Below are 20849 nucleotides of genomic sequence, written 5' to 3' on the forward strand. Positions count from 1 at the left end.
TGAACCGCCTCTTGAGGAAGTGTTGGTGATAGCAAAACAAGTAGAACATATGACTAAGTGTGTTGGTGAGTTGAAGAAGGAGAAGGAAAAAGGATCTTTAAATGAGAAAAAAGAAGAAACAAAAGTAGAAGATGTGGTTTGTCAAGTAAAGAAAAATGAGACTTCAAGTAGTTTTGAGAAGCAAAATACAAGATCTAATCTTACAAGTCAGAATTTGTATGCAGGGCAAAGTAACAAATTTGCGTGTTTTAGATGTGGACAAATAAGTCATTTGGCGAATTCATCAATATGTCCTGCATTGAGGATTGTGTGTAACTCGTGTGGGAAGAAAGGTCACTATGCCAAATTTTGTAGAACCAAAGTGTTTAGGCCTGATATAACAAAGAAGAGATGGAGTCAGCCACAAGTTAGAACGATTAGTTTTGAAATAAAATGTGAAGAGGCTGATCATCCAACACATTTAGTAAAAGTGGAAAATGTAATGATAAATTTTAAGTTTGATTCGTGTTCACGCATAACATTGATTGATGAGGAGTTGTTTAATGCATATTTTGCGGAGAAAGTAAAGCTGGTGAGATCTGATTTGAGACCACTTGGATATGGAGATAAACCAATTAAGATGTTTGGATGTTTTATGGCTGAGATAGAACTTGGGAGTAAGATAATAGTCGGTAAGATTTATGTTGCAAAGAAGGGTGATACATTACTGGGCTGGGTGCATCAGGGTCAACTTGGGGTGAGTTTGAATCCGAATGCTAATCCTCAGGTTCTGGTTCAAGAAGTAGATGGTAATGAAATGAAAGAGAGTGAAGTGGATATGGGAGGAGAATTAGCAGGAAAATTCCCAAATGTTTTCAGGGAAGGTTTAGGGTGTTTGAAGGGGTATAAACATCACATTAGATTGAGGGAGAATGCTGTTCCTGTAATAGCGAAAGTAAGAAGAATACCTCTGATGGAGCAAGAGAAAGTGAAGGAGGAAATAGATAAGTTGATGAAGAATGGAGTGATTGAGCAGGTGGAAGCTACTGAATGGTTGGCTCCGGTGGTTGTCGTTAAAAAACCAACTGGTGAGATTAGGCTTTGTATTGACCTGAGATCGTTAAATAAAGAGGTGGTAGTGGATAGATTTCCTCTACCAAATATTGATGAGATGGTGAGTACGTTGGAGGGGGCTAAGTTTTTCACTACTCTGGATCTGGCCTCCGCATATCATCAGGTGGAGTTGGATGAGTCTTCTCAGGATCTGACAGCATTTATCACTCCCATGGGCACTTATAGGTATAAAAGGATGCCTTTTGGGCTTGTGTCCGCGACATCTGTATTTCAAAGGATAATGGCTAGAATTTTGAGAGGGTTGGCTGGAGTGAGGTGCTATCAGGATGACTTACTGATTTATGGGAACAGTGTTCAAGAACATTATAGTCGTGTGTGTGCGGTTCTGAAACGCTTGGAGGATGCGGGCATGACGCTCAAGAGAAGTAAATGTAAGTTTGGTGTACAGGAAGTAAATTACTTGGGACATAGAATAACTGGGGAAGGAATTTATCCCAAAAAGGAGTTAGTGGACACTATTAACAAGGTAAAGGAACCAGAGAACAAGGAAGAATTAATATCCTTTCTTGGCATGGTAGGGTTTTATGGTAAATTCATTTGTAACTTTGCAGATAAAACTCAGTGTTTGAGGAGACTGACTTCTAGGAATGTTGTGTTTGAATGGACGGATGACTGTAAAAGCGAATTTGATTGCATTAAGTGTGAGTTGAATAAAGCACCCTCTCTTCAGGCATTTGTACCGGGTTTGCCTACAATTTTATTTACAGATGCGAGTGAGAAAGGACTTGGTGCTGTCCTTGTTCAGAAAAGGAATGGTAAAGACTTCCTGATTTGTTGTTCATCAAGGTGTTTAAGAGGATCAGAGTTCAATTATTCTGTGATAGAAAAAGAGTCTCTTGCTATTTACTGGGCTTTGAGAAAGTTGAAGAATTTGATTTGGGGCACGAAAGTATTTCTTTTTTCAGATCATAAACCATTGAAAGAGATTTTCGATAAAAAGGGCTTGGATGCAATTTCGTCAAGGATTAGGAGATGGGTAGTTTCTCTACAAGAATTTGACTTTGTTGTTGATTACATTCCGGGTGTGTCAAATAAATCGGCTGATTGTTTGTCGAGGATGGTAGGTAAGAAAAATTTTGATGATGAGGATGATTTTGGTGAGTGTGAGGACTGTATAAGCGTATGTGAGATTACGGAGGGGGCAATTGAAGAGAAAGAGTGGAGAGATGAGTTGGAGAAGGACGAGGAGATTAAAAAGTGATGTTGTCACTGAGTAGTAATTCATGGTTGGAGAAGCCTTGGATGTTAGTTTCTGATGAGCTTTCAATGAATGGTGGTTTTTTGACTCGTGGTACAAAAATGGTGCCACCTTTGGGTATTAGAAAGAAGTTATTGACTCACGCACATTCAGGACATCTTGGTATTGTTAAAACAAAGGAGATTCTACGAATGCGGTTTTGGTGGCCTGGGATGGACCTAGAGATTGAGAGATTAGTGAGGGATTGTCCAGAGTGCTGTGCTAGTGATAAGATCTTAAAGACGAAGCAGATGCCCATGGTGAAGAGATTGCTACCAAGGCATCCTTGGGATGAATTGGCAATAGATATAGTTGGTCCTTTGTCAGGTGTAAGTGATACGCCTTATCTTTTGGTGTTAATGGATTTGTATTCGAGGTGGATTGAGGTGAGTGCTGTTAGGGAGATTACCTCGGAGGAAGTGATTAAGTTTCTGGATGCACTTTTAGGAAGGAGAGTTTTCCTAATAGTCTTCTTTCGGATAATGGGCCAAAATTTTGTTCGAGGGTGTTTGAGGAGTTCTTGAGGAAGTGTGGTGTGGTACATAAGAGATGTTCGTTGTATCATCCTGAGTCGAATGGGGCAGTTGAGAGAGTCAATAAAACGCTGAAAGAGGCAATACAGTTAGCTAGATCATCAGGGTTGAACTGGAAGTCTATTCTTCAAGAGAGAATTAATGCTTATCGCTTGGCACCACATTCAACAACTGGGAGATCTCCGTTTGAGTTGTTTAAAGGGAGGGCTCCCAACACTTGGTTGTGTCCTGGGTGGATGAAAGTTAACAAGGGTTTGGTGGATAATGGGATTGGTGAGTGGCGTTGTAAGGAAGAAAGGAAACTGGATGAAAGGAAGCGGTATTATGATAAAAGAAAATGCGTGGATGTACAGAAAATTTTAGTGGGTGATCTTGTGAGAATAAAAGCTCCGGTTGGTTGTAGATCCTGGTCGAAGTATACTGATGTAAGAGCTGTGGTGAAAGTTTTTAGGAATGCTATTAAAACGGAGGATGTAAGGATATGGAATAGGAGTAGAGTAGTTGTGGTTAGATCAAGAATTCCTGCACAAGATTTGACGTGCGGAAGAGAGGAATTACATCATCCATCTTTCAGTTTTGTTAATGGTTCTAATTTATCTCCATCTTCTTTCAGGAGTCAAAGGGTACGTAGACCTCCTGTTTATTTGAGGAATTATTCATTGTGAGTCTTTTCTCCCGTACGTTTCTTTTTAATTTTATTTACTATGTTATTTCTCTTTTTTTTATTGTTAAGTTTATCATTAATATGCTTTTGTTTAGAAGGGAGATGTGTGATGGTGTACATCTATTTCTATAACTGTACCTTTAATGTGTTGGAATATCCTTCTCTGTGTATTCCGATCTCGTGTGAGATTCTGGAATGCATGGAGGTTCCTTTTGTCAGTTGCGAATTAGACCTGTGGCTGGGGTTGTGATTAAAGCTTACTCTTAAACTAAATATGTTCCTGACTGCTAAATTCTGGATCCAGACACCACAGAGAGTAGGAGGAGAGGGTGGATTCATTATCCAAGGAAACGTCTGGTAAGAAGCCGAGGGCCTTTCAAAGGTCAGAGGAGATGCAGAAGGTCTCGCAATGGAATGAATTGGATGAAGATGACGCAACATGGTAGCAATAGTATTTGAAAGGATCAGGATAAGAATAGACTTACACTAGATAGTTAGTATGTCCTTTGTCCAGCCGGACAGGAATTTATTCAGGAAAATACACAAAGTAAAGGAGAATCTCAAGGTAATGTCAAGTGGGCACAGCCTGTGACCCACAGGGAACAAGACAAAACAAAAGATTTCAGGCAAAAGCGAACAAGGCGGTCTGCGTACTATTAATCAGTGAACAGACATGATTACATTCTAAAGTACCATTGTACAGAGTATTGAGACATTTAAGGAACATATGGTACTATTGTGTCGACAACGTTTCGATGCCGAACACTAGGATACATGGCATCATCTTCAGGACAATTATATCATTCATGTTTGTCTTGAGAAGTGATAATTACAATTGCCTATCATACGTGGCAATTGTGTTGGGGGAACATCTGGTATGGATTTTGTTTGCGTGGGGTTCTCGGCGCGGACGGAAATCCGATCAGTGGCGGGTTTCAGGGAGATCCTGCATCTTAATTCTGGAGGCCGAGTCAATCGCGGCACTTCATTGACAGCCGAAAGCTGAATCGCTTTGCAGGCATGCTTCGCGGGAATCGCTGAACCGATAATTGTCCTGAAGATGATGCCATGTATCCTAGTGTTCGGCATAGAAACGTCGTCGACACTATAGTACCATATGTATCCACTTTCGTTATGTAAACAGCATGAATAGTTTAAGATCAATTTGCTCCAAGATTATTCTATTCCATGTCTTACAAGCAGCGAGAAGGGTGCAAATTCATTTGTCCTGTTACTTGCACCAGTGGAAAGTTTTGGTGAAAACATTACATGACCTTGACACCACAGCCCATGTTTCTAACTTCACCAGCAGACCACACACTGAAAATAAAGTGAGACTGGTCTGGTGCTCTAAATCCTGGAAAGGACAACAGAAAACTCTGCAAGGCCTGTCAGCCCTACATGTGTGCACCTTTGCAGCACTTGCAAACACTGTTTATTCTCTGGCTTAACGCTAGCTGCCCCCAAGTGCTTCATCCCATTGTGCGTCACTGTTTCAACATCTAACATCACTCCGGGATGGTACCTGAAACCAGAACCACACCAGCTTCGTAGGGACCAGAAGGGACCCACACCTGGCCTCCTCCTCATCCAGATCTGTCCTCCCTCTGCTGTCTCTCTCATTGATGCATCTTTCTTCCCCAGAGTGGACTCGAGAGGTCTGGATGCCGAGAGCTCTCAGCACCATCTGAAAGTCATTCTTCAGTATTCAGGGTTTTGCAGTTTTCACAAAGTTAAGGACACGCATGACTGAACTGCAGTGAAGGTAAAGTGTAGGCCAAAAACAAGCAACATCAGTGCTCTGAAGAGAAAAGGGCTCTTGAAAACAAGAATTACAGGTCTACATTCGGCCAGAGGTTTCATTTCCTCTTGAACAAAAGAGGGACCCTGGCCCTATTTACTGTCATTAACTTGCTTAACATAGTAAGTAACACTTTTAACCCTTTCATTCCCGCCATGACCCAAAAACACTACGCTCTCACTGGCGTAACTCTTTGCATGCTCATGAAGGCCGTTGGGCCGATATGCGTCACGGTGGGCGTGTGCAGAGGACGGCCGGGGGCCGACCGTATCCCGCCCACTATTCAAATTGACTGCACAGCGCAAAAATTTGCGTCACATGCATGGGATTGAAGGACCCCACACCAGGACAGAACAGCCCTCCTTTATTACTCCCAAGGGGTCTTTATTTTGGTATCTAAGAGCCCGTCTTGCCCTACTGATAGTGACTCAAGGGCTACTAGCCTTTGTTGTCCTCTTACTAAAAGCAGACGCACAACTAAAGCATATTAAAGACTCAAACAGTGTGTTTGACAATCAGAAATGCTAGCTTTGTTTTAAAACCCCAAAGAACATCAGGGCAGAAAAAAACTTCATACAAACCATTCCACCAACCAACCTGTTGACAAACAGAGAGAGGTCCATGTTAAAATAGGTTAATGAGGTAAAAGTAACATAAAGCGAATGTGGATGGGAAGAATAGCGACAGCAGGAAAAGAAAATAGATAAATATGGTAGAGGATAGAGGGAATGGAGGAAGTTACATGCTTAGTTTGAGCCGGTGCTTTCCGGTGCTCAGAACCAGCACTTATTTGTCAACACCAGCGCTTGTGACAGTCTGCCACACGACGGCGCTGTCTGGCTAATTTAGTGATGACCTCAGCAACAGCTAATTATTAATTCAATATATGTTATTATTAATTGTTACATGCCGCCCAAGATGTTCTTATAGCTTAGGGGGCCTTAAAGTTGTGTTGTTACTGTCATCGTCAGCATGGCAGGGGTAATGTGTGGTGCAAGCTGCAGTGGCCTCCTGACGAGAGCCCTGACACTTAGTTTATTACAAATTAAGCACTGAAGACAACATGTCTAAAAATTCACATTCTTGAATGAAAAAAGAAGTTAATTGCCTCTCTTTTCTTTCTTGTTATTTTGAATATATCCCTAAGGTTCCTTTTTCCATTTTGCTAGCCAGCTGAAGCGCCGGTCAGCAAGCTGCCAAACTCATACTGAACTGCCCCAGGCTTATTCCTCGTTTTTTGAGGATTTTTTTGGGGCTTCGCAAAATTGCACTTTAATTAACAAAAAAACTGATAGATGGAAATGTGTATATCAATTAGTATCGCTGATAAATACTTTGGGCACATTCCACTGCCCTTTAGTTATGACTACGGCTCTCAGTTGTCAGTTTTTATTGATTCCTACAGATAAATGCTAACAGAATACAATGTGTTTCCTGTCTGTTTTTATTTTTAAAAGTGGAAAAAAACGGAAAATTGTGCTTTTGTGAAAGACTCTCCATGATGTCTTTCATGAATTCCAGGCAAAAACTGAGCAGCTAGACAGATAGGGAGTTACAAAAGAAGATCAGATTTCCTTAAATACAGGCATATGTTAACATATATTTGTAGAATAAAGCTAATATGCACTTATGGGTGTAGTGTTATGTTATTTGTGGCTGCTTAATTCGCGAAAAAGTGATAGGCTTCCACGTATGAGTGCACGTCCAAGAGTTTAATTAATATGAAAATATACAGTTTCATGACTCCATTTATTCTAAAAACACAAAATAAATATGGAAAAATACCAATAAGAGGGCCAAAAAATAAATATGGATAAATACAGACGGAAATGTTAAAAAAATAAATATCATAAAACCAGGAGCCCTAATTATGATATCCGCCTCATTTCAAACACAAGGAGATGATAAACTGTTCAGACACTCACCCCCAGTCACAGATCTGGGTTGAATCCATCATCGTTCTTTAGCTCAGTTCGCCAACCCAGTTCAGACACAGCTATATGCAAATCAGTCTGACCCTGTGCCTCATGGGAACAGTCCAGCCCGAACTGCCAAACCATGTCTTCTGTGGACCTGAAACAAGCATCCTGGGACTGGTTTTGGGCTAACAGCCCTCATCAGCCAGGCTAGCTTGAATCCAGTGGCAAAGTGAGCAAGAGACCCACATCTGGGAATACCCTTCGCGCTTCTTCCTGCCCCATTGCAGTCAGGGACAAAGCATTTTCTAATTATTCTTGGCCTCGCCCTAAGAGGAGCAGTCCGGCTCGAACAATGATATCTCGCCCCCTCTTAAATAACCCACAAGTAACTCCAGACATGTTCCAGCCTTGTTGGGCACCACAACTCAGTTACATCTTGAAACCCTATGTCCCAGCTGGCATGGGGCCCATTTCTGATCATCACCCAAGACACTTAGGACACTACACTTAGAGCCCACAACAGTGATGGAGAGAAATGCTTGAATCACAAGCAGTTTATCTGGGGCATTACATTCCAACATTTTGTGTCCATCTCTGCCCTAATGAACAGGGACCACTCAGATGCAAACTAGCCTTGTGTTGAAAATAAAAGTTCTGAATATGGATGTAAGTATGACTTTCTGCCTTATTTTGTCAGAGAGAGCCAGACTTTTCTCATGTATGTTCAATTATCACAAACGCAGTGAGTTCCTACTTAGACCTTCAGGTAGTGCCTTGATTGTAGGGTGAAATTCTGTGACGCGCGATGACATGTAGAGGTGAATGGCGCTTAGGGCCTGTTGCCAGCACTCTTGAAGGACATATTTACAACCTGTGTTGTGTTTTATCCTTCCACAGACTATGAGCAGTCGCTTCTTCCCGTACGATGCCATCCAGACAGAGGCGGTGCTAAGCCTGGATGACGACACCGTCCTGTCGACCAATGAGGTGAGTGAGACCGGAGCCATGTGATAGCAGCACAGAAGAGTCCTCAACTGTGCCAGTGACACGCTTTATGATTACCTTGTCTTGCTGGACCTGCTGTGTGGAGACCATTCCCAGGACAAACCGTACATTACATTAGCCAATGGGAGGAGAAACCGCTAGGGTCATGTGGTCGCCCTCTCTTCCAATGGACTGCTGAGGCGTGGATCTGTGAGGCAACAGGGCACAACATGAGCCAACAGGGAACAGGAAGTGACAACATTCATGGGTCACCACATAGGCCCTCCAATTCTGTTGATGGGCCAAGGAACCTGAGCTTTATTTAGGTTGAGGGCTATATCATGAACAAGAAGCAGGATGAATTATCGCCTAGATGGCCCAAAGCCATGCGTTCTGGCAGAGTAGTCCTTCAAGGTATGTCCCATAAGCTTTTTTATATGAAGGAATCAGCAACACTGATTCTGTAGTTCTAATGAAAGCACACTTTCATTGAAAAGGTTTTTTGTTTGCTAATGAATTTGGTACTTTGTGACGAATCGGCAAAACCTTCGGAGCCAACTTAGCACATCTGGCTATGTCTTGGTATGTTAAGTTTAATGCAGATCTGTCAATCAATCAGGGTTGGTAAAGCACAACTACTGTTGTTCAGTGAGCTTTACAAGTATACGACATTTAACATCTCAAGGCGCTGGGGGAGTGGGGGGGAGGGGGGAGGAGGGTGGCTCTGTTGAGCGCTGGGTTCATCCGAAGCACCAGGTTTTGAGGTACTTCCTGAACTGGGGCAGTGTGAGGGCTTGCCAGAGGTGGAGGGGGAGGTCGGTCCAGGCCTTGGCTGCGAGGTAGAAGGACCTCCCTCCTGTTCTGGTCCTGTGGATGCTTGGGATGAAGGCCAGAGAGAGGTAGGCTTGTCGGAGGTGTCTTTTGTGTGCGTGGAAGTAGAGGCGGTTGTTCAGGTATACTGGTCCGGTGTTGTGAAGGGCCATGTGTGTGTGGAGCTTGAAGGTTATTCTTCTTTCGACTGGAAGCTAGTGGAGATCGCAGGGGTGTTGGGTGATGTGACTGCAGGAGGGATGTCAAGGAACAGTATGGCTGCGGCGTTCTGGACGGTCTGGAGTTTGCAAAGGAGTTTCTTGTTGATTATAGCATAGAGAGCGTTAACGTAGTCCAGTCTTCTGCTGATGAGAGCGTGCATGACAGTTTCTCTGGATTCGGAAGGTATCCATCTGAAAGTCTTACGTAGCCTGCGGAGGGTGTTGAAGTAGGTCGGGTATACAGCATTGATCTTGCGGTTCATTGTGAGCGATGAGTCGAGTATGATGCCGAGGTTTCGTGCGGGGTCCGTCGGGTGGGGGGGATTACCGAGGGCAACCAGGCATCGTCCCATGCGGTGTGATGGAGCCGAGGATGAGGTCTTCTGTTTTCTCTGAGTTGAGTTTCAGGCAGCCGTTCTTCATCCAGGTTACGACAGCTTTCGAAGTTGTGATTGGTGATGTTTGGTTTGTTGGTGAGGGAGAGGATGAGCTGGGTGTCCATGCATGAAATAGTTAAAAGAGGGTAAAAAAAACATTTCTCAGACTAATTTTTATCATCCCCATCACTACTGCAAAAATTACAGAATAAAATTATACCAAACTTGACAATAAATTACGAATTTACTCAGAACAGAACTTTTTTGTTCTTTCTGAGATATGTGTAGGTGAAGGGCGCGGGCAGAATTTGAAGGGATGAATTAGTGAGAAATCTTTTTTAGTTCATTCTTGTATTTGGAATTCATGAAGTTGTCAATCAAAATAGTTTTGTGGTGCTTTGATTGGTTGGTGAATGGTTTCAATTTGTTTTTTTGCCATGTTGAAATGTGTGAATTTGGAATGTTGCAAAACATCTTATTACAGATTTGAGAGGCATGATGACCTTTGGTGGAGTTTTATAAAGATAGAGAAAGGAGGAAAAAACATATTTTATTCAATCTGCCCAAATTTATGGGAATTCACAATTTTTTCCATTTTAAATATGCAGATATTATGGTTAATTTGCAGTATCCACTGAGAAGGAGTATTTTCATTGCCTGACAACTTTATTGCAGTTTGACAAACCTGCACAAACTTTTCCATGCACCTACCATTAACAGATGTATCTTAGTATGTCAGGTTTCTTGCAGCTCAGTCAATTGGGACCCAAAGTTAAATAGGGGGTCATTAATTTGTAAATAACCAGCTCCACTGCTAAGTCAAGTGCTGTGATTGTTGAATATGCTTGAGGACCATGTGCTGGAGTGGGCTGTGCCAATGACGTAACGAAACTTGCAGAGTACATGGTGGGGCCCCTCACATTCCAGACCTATTAAGGAGCCCTCAGGCACTGCCCGTGCAGAGTGCCAGAGGGGGCCCCCTGAAGCTCAGGCTCCCCTGCACCGTGGAGGGCTGTGGGGGCTACTGTTAGGCAACTGGGCTGCGCTGCTACTATCCGATCCTCCTAACTCCTGCAGCCGGTATGGGTGGAGTGAGGACTCCACCCATGATGCAGATGGCCTCTACGCAGGCAGAGATAATGCGCAGCGGATATAAGCGGGCAGGGGCAGGTGCAGTGTGTGGCTGTAGGCCAAGCCCTATGCCCAGATGTTCCTGTGCATGGTCAAAGGCCATGTGATGTGGGTTCAGTGAGATAGGGGCTTTGGGCAGGGCTGGGCCAGAGACCCGCACAACTGCTGATGGGTCAGATGCCTCGGACGTGTGAATGTCGGTGAAAAGGGGGATGGGCTGGGTGCTGCAATCAGCCCCCGCTGTGCACAGTCAAAGGCCATCCACAATGGGTTATGACCATGTCGGCCCTGCGCTCAACACCCGCTGTGCACAACTGAAGCCATTGCACAGCAGGTATTTCCTATCTCAAGGGAATAACATATATCATTATAAAAACCTAAATATTCGCTGAAAAATGTTATTGCAAATGAAATCACCAATCACCCAGACGGAGTAGCCACCTGCCAAATGACCACTGAGGCAGTGTATGTTGCTGGAGCATTGGCAGCCGTCGACATCACAGCCGTTCTTGTCAATGCTTGTTTAAGTTTGACGCATGGCTCCATTAACCTAAAGGCAAAGTCTTTCAAACTATTGTTTATTTTCAAATAGAAAATTCTGACCGAGGATTTTAAAAATATATATATATATTTAAATGCCCCCTCCAGCCCCCCTCGCCATGGGAGCTGTCTAAATTAGGTGGGAGGACATAGAGGCCAACCTATGACAGCCCTTACTCGCTCAGGTTGTCGCAGGGGTGACCGTGTAACCATGGCGAAGACAAAGTAGCCTCCGCCATCCTTACACCAAAGGTACGCCCGCTTTTTAATCTAGTGGGCGGACCATTATGTTGGCTGTATGAATACTCCGTTGGTGTTGCAAGAGAGTGTACTTTCTGCCAACATACAAATCAGCCTGTAAGTAACAACACAACATCAGTGAAAAGAAACACAAAGAAACAGACAATTGTGCGTTCATAATGCTTGCATTGATGATGTCAAGGGTGAGGTGATATGTGATGTCACCTGTGGTCATGCATTACCACAAACATCACTACTTGCCATAGTTAGTTGGTAAACTGTATGGTTTTAGTTCACTGTTTGTGTATCATCGACTAAGTACACATAGCCTTCCCCGCCATACGGTAATAACAGTTCCTTAGCAATTTCATTAAAATCACTTTGCATCAACCACAGGGCACTTCTTGGCAAGGGCGTTTGATCTCCCGCTCACTGTTACCCCCCCTACACTCCCGGGAGATCTTTGCGATCCTCAAATGCCCATTTGGCCAAGATTCCCATTATCAATAAGGTAAATTGTGGAGGGCGGTCTGTTCCTTACAATGCGGCCAACTTGTGGAATATCCTCCTCACTTCCCTTCCATTGATCAAAAAGGAACCCCATTTGGGAAATCACTTAAGATTGAGCTTTTGCAAGACGGGACCTCTAAATCTCCTTAGCGAGCCTGTTCCACACCACTAGCGCTGGGATGCCCATGGGTAGCTATGCGCGCTATAAGTGCTTTATAGAATAGAACAGTAGCAAGAACTATGTGGATTTAAAGCATTAAGCAGATGAGCTAATTGCCTAAATGCTAAAGAAGTAGGACACTACACTGGGACACCGGCCACTGTTTCCCAAAAATATTCCACAAAATGTGTCGACCAACTTCCAGGTTTGGCCAGGGTCAGACAGAGATCGAAGAGAGCCTGATCCCATATTGAGGCCATGGGACAGGGCTCTGGACACTACATTGAACTATTTCCTCTCAACCCTAAAAATAATCACGTTGTGGGAAGATGTCTCAGGCTTTCTTCTGTACACGAGCTTCAACCCTTATAAGACAGAACTCAAAGTTGACTTGGGGTGACCTTAGCATGTATGGCGGGGGCTACTTTATTCTGTATATTATAGCCGGACACGTGCTCTTTTGCTGTTCTGTAAGTCAGTAAAATGCACGCTGTATGCTAGTGTATATATGTCTATAGCAGTAGGAGTGACCTAATGGCTGAAACGCTGACCTTTGAACCTGAGGGTCTGGCTTATAAGGCTACCATTTGCTAGAGGGAAATCACTTGACATGAGCCTCAGTTGTAAATATGTGCCTGTAGTGAAAGACTACTCTTCAGGGAGTTCGCTATGATGGGTCTGAGTGTAAGTTACTTTTCCTGCCCCATCTCATTCTAATTTCTGTTGTCTGCCTCAAATGCACCCCACACACCATTCTGTTTTCAAAAATGCTGTGTGCAAAAGCTTCTCTGTTGGGTGAATTGAAAATCTAAAATAACACGATTATAAATGGATAGAATTTGATGAGAAAGTTTGCGTCTGTATTATTTGTAATGTGTGGGGTTGTTTCCTGTATAGTATGTGCGAGTTGGAATCTTGGGGCAGGTTATAGAGCGTTGCTTCTAAGCACATCATATCTAAAGAGGCGAGGGTGCAAGAGCCTTCATTGCAAAGCCTACCCTTCCCCCACAAACCTCTGGTCCCTGCAGAGGCAGCCCCCCTAAGCACTCTCTGTTTCTCTCCCTAGGTTGACTTTGCCTTCACCGTGTGGTGCAGCTTCCCCGAGCGCATCGTGGGGTACCCCGCGCGCAGCCATTTCTGGGACCCCGGCAAAGCGTGGTGGGCTTACACCTCCAAGTGGACCAATGATTACTCCATGGTGCTGACCGGGGCAGCATTTTACCACAGGTAAGACTATCACCTGGGCTTCCAGAATCTGGCTCTGGACTCTGTGCCTAGTGTGTTCAATGCACCCGATTTGTGGCTGGCACCCAGAGTTTGTCTTGGAGTAACAGGACAGCATTGGTAAAGCCTCTCAGACTATCCGTCCTGATGAAGGCCTGGAACCTGGTCACAGTAAGCACCGAAACATGGTGGCCTCTCCTCCTCACACTAAAAGCTGCCGTCTCCTCTTCAGTGGTGTGAGAAACAGTACCCCTCATGACAAACATTGCAACCTCGAGGCCCGATCTCTGGGTATTATCACTTTTTTCATGTAGTTTGCTTTTCTTTCATCTCTCATGTGTGTCCATAACTTGTCTTTTTTCTCTTGCACAGTCCCATCGGATTTTAATGGCCCCATATGTCCATTTCCATTAATGTTTTCCTATAGTTTTATATGTTTCGATCATACTGTGAACTTTTGGTGCCTTGAAGGGCCCAATCAGTGATTTATGAAACCACAGATAAATTAAAAATAAATAATACTTAAAGAGACCGCAGATATATCAAAAATAAAATACTTAAAGAGACAACAGCACCCTAGAGTACATGATATGCTGCACACAGCCACACTCTGTAAACACATGGGGGCCAATTCACAAAGACTCTGCTCTACGGAAGGAATATAATGCTGGAGCTGAACAGCACTAAAGCTGCACTGATAGCAATGCAGGAACTGGGGAGGACTGACTGGACTCGGCTCTACAGAAGGAAGATGATGCTGGAGCTGCACCGCACTGACGCAGAACTGATACCAATGCTTGATGTGTGTGGAGCTCCGACTATACTCCATTGTACTGAAGTAAGACAATACTGGAGCTGTACAGCACTGACAAGAAAAGAAAGCGATCCCAGGACAGCACTGACTGTGCTCTGCTGAAGGAGAGTTCCAGGAGCAGAGCTGCACTGCACTGACAGAGACAGAGTCCTCATCAAGAAAGGAAACTTCTGAGCCTCAACACCACAAACTATGCTACAGAGCTGAATAAAACCTGGCTTAACACATTTCATCTAAACATGAAAGATGTCTTTTTTTAAACCACAGCAAACACGAGGAGATGACGGACGGAGAACCGAAAATTTTCAGACACTCTCCCCCAGTCACAGATCTGGGTTGAATCCATCATAGTTATTTAGCTCACTTTGCCACCCAAGTTCAGATGTACCCATTTGTAAATCAGTCTGACCCTGTGCCTCATGGGAACAGTACAGACCGGACTGCCAAGCCATGTCTTCCCTGGACTAGAAACAAGCATCCTGGGACCGGTTTCTGGCTATCAGCCGTCATCAGCCAGGATAGCTTGACTCCAGTGGCAAAATGAGCAAGGGACCCACGTCTGGGCATACCCTGCCAACTTGGCGAAGCAGGTTGGTGAATAGGCAATGAGTTGTAGAAAGGGCGGTCCTCAGACCAGCTACAAAGAATAAACTCCATCTTCATGACTCTGCGGTATGTGCATTTATTACAGGAGGAACCTTGTTGTTTCCCATCTGGAAATTGGCATGATTGTTGTTTAGAGAATCAACACAGAGGAGTTTACAGTCGATCATCCCTGGGAATGCGAAATAAAGAATGAGTGAGTCAATACTGTTGAGGGCAGAGTTTCATGGGGAAACCTCTTTGAAGCTCTACTCAAGAAGGAGGACAAAAGCCTCTTCCAAAAAAGACTTAAGATTCCAGAACCTTTTTAGATCTTGCAGACAGAAACTAGGGTTTGTTCCTTCAGTAGAGTAGAGTGACTGGATGTATCCGAATTAAAACAAGTTGCACCAAAAGTTTCTCCCCACTACGGGTAGCTTGAAGGAGGGAGTGAAACTGTGGAGATCTGATGAGATCCAATTACATATGTAATGTAGCCAAATATTAAGAGCAGTTTTTTCTTGAGGACCAATTCAAGGATCTCTGCGAGTCCAACCTGCTCTCTCACCTCACACCACCAGCCAGCCGCCACCTCCTGAGCTCATGCAAACCCTCTGAGGGATCGCTTGGACAGAGCACTGAATGGACTATACAAGTAACAACTCTAGAAATGGAAGTGGTATCAACATCATATGAATAACAGAGAGGGTTGTTTTTTAGGTAAAATAGTAGAAAAATAATCTAAATCTTGTCCTCAATTTTAGTTTTGTCAAAGAGATCATGTTGCAATGAAATGCCCAGGTTCTCACACCTTGTCGTTTACTGTACAGGTTTACAGCAAAGCTCTTTCAGCCTAGATGGGACCGATTGTAAAAGAGGGCCTGGCTGCACCTAGGCTGCCAGTCTAATAAGATGCACAGTTAGGTGTTGTCTACAAGTCACTGAGAACCGAACGCTTTCTTGGACTTTGCAAACGGTTCTGATAATTCCATCAGCGACTGGAGTTTGGTTTGGCTTGTGCAGGTCTGGGGTTCGAATGGGTGGGTTCCTCTCTTAGGTGAATGTGTCAACTTCAGTGATCTGTGGGTGATTGTTAGGAGTGAGTCCAGAGGGCTGTACCTACTCATTGTGGAAAAGTCAAAGATGTTGAGAGTAAAGTCACTGTGGGCTGGAGGAGATACCTGGTGACCCATTGAGATGAAAGCTTCAATATTGCAATTTATGATTGCAAAAGGCATGATGGGGGACTGTGTTCCACATACAAGCTGTTGGCATGTTTCTTCTCCTGACTGTCAGCCTCTTCCCTTTCAGGTACTACCATTACCTGTACACGTTCTACCTTCCCAGCAGCCTGCACAGCATGGTGGACCAGATGGCCAACTGTGAGGATATTCTGATGAACTTCCTGGTTTCTGCTGTTACCAAGCTGCCTCCAATCAAAGTCACCCAAAAGAAGCAATACAAGGAGACCATGATGCCGCAGGTGTGTGCCAAATGCATCCAGCTGTTCCACCGTGCCACAACTGTCCCATCAATGTCACCGTCTGTGGCGCTTGACTGATGGGGTTACCTGAAGGCGTGGCGGGGAGGTAGAACTGAATGCTTGTGTATTTGGAAACCAAACACAACTCCTCTATCGTCCCCACATCTCTCTGCTAGAAAATGCACAGTAGGGGCCATGGCTGGTAGTAGGTGCAAACAGCATGGAGAAGAGGTGTTACCACCTTTGCAAAGTTAACTTTAGGCTGTGAATCCTCTCAAGATATTTCACACACAAATATCTATTCTCTGTGCATAAGTCGCAGAAGTGAAACTAGTGTATTCTTTACTAAGAAGCAGTCAGCAGTAATGTCTTTTTTTCTTTAACAAGCCCTCATCTAGATTATAGTACTGCATTTCTCAGAGGGGTTTACTCACCAGGGTTTCTGAAGTTTGATCAACTAACCAAAGAATTTTCAAGCATGCAAGGTCTAGCAAAAGAGAGGCTCTCTAGTACAACACTGGCAAATATATATTTACACTGAAGAAATCACTCTGTAAATGGTCTCCAAGATGTTTCATCCAGGCAGTCTTTCAAGTCAGATGCAGTATCCCAGCATGCAATGCAAAAGAGTTACCTGCCGACTGCAGGCAACCTGACAGAGTTTTTACTGCCACGACACACACTGTGCACAGACACAAAAATAAGTCCCATTGTCACAGTAAGGTGCGTGATCTACACCACAGGCAAATACAAACTAAACTATAACTCTAAAAGAACAAGGCAGTGTAGAATAACACCTTCAGGGGAAAAGTGCACATGGAATAATACATTTATTTACCACACTTGTAATTAAATATGGCTTCAGCCATAGAAGGGTGGGATAGTGCACACCGGCCCCGTGATGGCTCTGGTATATCAGGGCGCACACAGGTGTGGTACTACAGAGGGTGATGATGTTGGTGCTCACAGAATGTGCAGACCCTGGAAAGATGATGATGGAAATGATTGGTGATGACGATGGGTGTGATGTCAGAGGTGCAGGGCTGAGATATTTCTGTCTATGAGGGCGCTGAGCTGCAGTGACAAAGTCAGACACCGTTCACAATAATAGCCCCACCCCCTGGAGGCAGCTTAAAAGCGTGAGGTCTCGCCGTCAGTGCGTGGATGAGTGCTGACCGGAAGTACACGTCTGCGGTCTGACCGGAAGTGCACAATATGAGGTCTGACCAGTTGAGATCAAGCTGCAAAGTCGAAGAGCCTTCCTTAGTAAAAATCTCCTAATGGGTGGAGAGATCCCTCTAGAAACATTACATGTTCCTGAAATATAAAACATTCCTGTGCAATTTGAAGAATGCAGGCCCCCATCTCTGCGGACAAAACTAAAACGTTCCCAGTCAGTGCTTTAAATGGTGTGGGACCAGGGCCAGCCTTAGGGCAGTGCGACTGATGCCGCCACACTGGGCGCTGACCTCGGGGGCGATGTGTTTAGCAGTAACATATGGTTTAAAAACACCTGCTGTAAAGTTCCTTGTGCGTCCAGTTTCCAGGCAGCATTACAAATGTCGAGATAGCTCTTGTGATTAATGTTCCTGCTATAGAGCGAGATCAGAGTTTTGTCTAGTGGCAGCTTTCTCCTGCCATAAAGTAGTCCAGAAGGTTAATATGCCTGCTGCAAAGAACTCGCACTATGCGGATCACAGATCTGTATTGTGTCTGGGTAGCTGAGTGGATTACTTCTTTTTTCACAGAGACCCTTTTGTTACAGCTCTTCATAAGACACAACCCTAATATAGAAGAACGAACTGTAATCAAAAGGCTGCATGCAAACTGCATGAAATAGGTTCGAACTTTATGGTTTTCCCCCCAATCTTTCATTATCTATTCCTAATGTTGCTGAAAGGGGGTTGTTTGGGTAGATGTACATTATTATTAGTAACGTCAGCCTTTACCAGTGCTTTAAAACAAATTAAATGTATGTGAAAGAGTGTCTATAGAGGGATGAGAGGCACTTTTGTGTGGTGGTCATGAGAGAATCCGAGGAGGAGGTCATGGGGACGTCAGGTGCCAAAAATGATTGTCGCACCAGGCACCAACAGCGCCAAAGCCAGCCCCGTATGGGACTGTTTGATGCTACGTAGTACCTGCACTTCTTTCATTTCAAAGGGAGAGTACCTGCACTTCTTTCATTTCAAAGGGAGAGTACCTGCACTTCTCAGTACTGCAGCAGTACATTTAATGGGAGAGTACCAGTGCTACTGCCATACATTTAATGGGAGAATGCCTGCACTTCTCAGGAGCAAAACCGAACTCTAAAGAGCGAGTCCCTGCACTTCTACAGTTACATTTACAGCACTGTTCCTGGTACGGTAATGTATTTACCAGATAGTTGTTAGTGTCCAAACTTAGGGCTCATGGCCTTTCTCACTGCCAAAATAAAGTATTGCCAGGGTCCCCTGATAACTGTGGGCCATAAATGACTGGAATAAAAAAAAGTTAAAGAGATGATTCTGGTTGGTCAGCGTCTTATATGAGGTATAGTTCTCAATCAGCCAGTGAACGCAGTAATGGCTGGATGGTCAAGGAAGTCCTCCCAGCTTTCTGACTGAAGCACACGGCAGGTGGTACTCAGCATAATCCAGCCACACGAGGGCTGTGTAACTCTCCTCTGTCCCCTCCAGTCCCAGGATGGTACTCTTCGATGGCCTCCAGGTCCCAGAAAGTCATATTCACCTGCAGAGTTCCCCGGGGCTCTATACTGTCTCCTACCATCTCCGTCCCCAACATAGAAGAATTCCTGTTGTTCACCAAGAGTAACAAGTAACATCTGGTCTACACCTGGCTTTATGGCATGAACTTGGTTGAATTCTAAACCCTAATTTCACCCCGTGCCAAATCACTTGGTTTCACCCCAAACATTGACTGCACCCTCAAGGAACACCGCCATCAAAATCAAGGTGGCCTGGTATCAGCTCTTTCTACTAAAGGAAAAGAAGCAGTTCCAGACAAAGAGGGATTTCAGAACTGCTGTTCAAGCCTTTGACCTCTGAGAGACCACCCTGGCACCGTAAGGTCACCGTACATGCAGCAGCTTGTCTCATCAAGAGCCTCGCCACATACTCTTGCCCTCATGGACCTCCACTGGATGCTCTTGACAGCACAAAACAATATTAAAACCAGATGCAACCTGTACAATAATAACCAAAAAGCGAGCAACCCAATATACCCTTGAGGGTTCGGCCAGTAAATATGATAGGGTGAAGATACCTTCAAGGGATTTCGTTTATCCTGATTCACAGCACAGCGGCCGATAATTCTGTTTAGTGACCCGTCACAATTTAGGTCAATGGTACAAAAATGTAACAATAATTAATCAATTAATCTAGATAAGTCACCATATGTGATCAGAATGAAGAAAAATAGTGCGGGTGTATATGAAAAAAGTTTGTATTTAATACACTGTAGAAATTAAAAAGGGTACAGAATAAATAACAACGTTACAAGAAGCATATATCATAGGAATGGATCAAAACACTTCTTTGAAACAGTTGTATACGCTTTTCTTCTTTCCTACAATTGGACTAACAATCAGATAAGAAAAAGCGTGAGTCGACGTTTCGGTCTCTATTGATGGATCGATGAGACCATCTTCAGGACAAATAATATTTTCTGAAGACCCTTCAATGTTGTTTCAGGGGCGGATTTAATATTGCTGATTAGCGTCGTTGATGCTTCATTCAATAGGTACAGAAGGCTGTGGAACTTTATTCAATCAGTTCAGAAGGCTGTGAAATCCACTTTGTCTACTTCTAATCCAGTGCTTTATGAAAGATAGAGGTCAGTAGTTTAAATCTGCTTTATGAGTTTGAACGACTTATCTTCCAATTATTCAAAGGGATTTACAGCCACTGAATGAGCCTAGCGACAAACTTCAAAGCGCCTCGCACGGTCACCACAATTCCAGTCAAAGCCATTTTGATTGGTGCCCCTGTCTATCTGGCTGACAAGCTCACCATCTAAGGTGGCTCTACCTCAAATCGCAGCCATGAAACCATCCAAGAGGAGACGAATAAGAGGAAAAATATAGGACGGCAGGCCTTCTCTGTCTATTCAACCAGGATCTAAAATGACATTCCAGTACTCAATAGGACTGGCTCAACCCAGATCCGAAGTAGGAAAGAGGTGAAGACATGTCTCTTGAAAGAACTCTACATTATGATGCTTTAACAGTCCACGTTCACTCTTAGAAACCAGGTACCACGCTGATCTCGCATTGAGTGTGTCTTTACTTTGGGCCTTGTGCAGTGCTCTGCTGCCTTTCAGGTTGGTTCATTGTATATAAATAGCACATTTATTACAAAATGAGAGAGATGTGGGGCGCTTTTAGGTCCAGCAAGCAGAAGATGTCTGCTTGCCCACTTGTGGGACACCCCCGCGCCGCATGGCCACCAGCTGCTGCATGTGCCCCTAGCCCTGCCTATACTGCCTCGCTGTTTGCCTCGCTGCCGC

At 44.1% G+C, this 20849-nt stretch overlaps 1 protein-coding gene across 1 annotated transcript in view; it reads left to right on the forward strand.

The window, feature by feature from the left end:
* The window catches only part of LOC147709625 (exostosin-1-like), a 130308-nt gene that overhangs the window by 73116 nt on the left and 36343 nt on the right, over positions 1-20849 (forward strand). The window contains exons 8-10 of the mRNA XM_086926059.1: positions 8165-8254; positions 13307-13467; positions 16172-16343. Of these exons, the coding sequence (XP_086782185.1) occupies positions 8165-8254; positions 13307-13467; positions 16172-16343 (423 nt within the window). The remainder of the gene's footprint in view (positions 1-8164; positions 8255-13306; positions 13468-16171; positions 16344-20849) is intronic.

The sequence above is a fragment of the Lissotriton vulgaris genome, chromosome 6 (genome assembly GCF_964263255.1).
Source record: "Lissotriton vulgaris chromosome 6, aLisVul1.2, whole genome shotgun sequence".
Lineage (NCBI taxonomy): Eukaryota > Metazoa > Chordata > Amphibia > Caudata > Salamandridae > Lissotriton > Lissotriton vulgaris.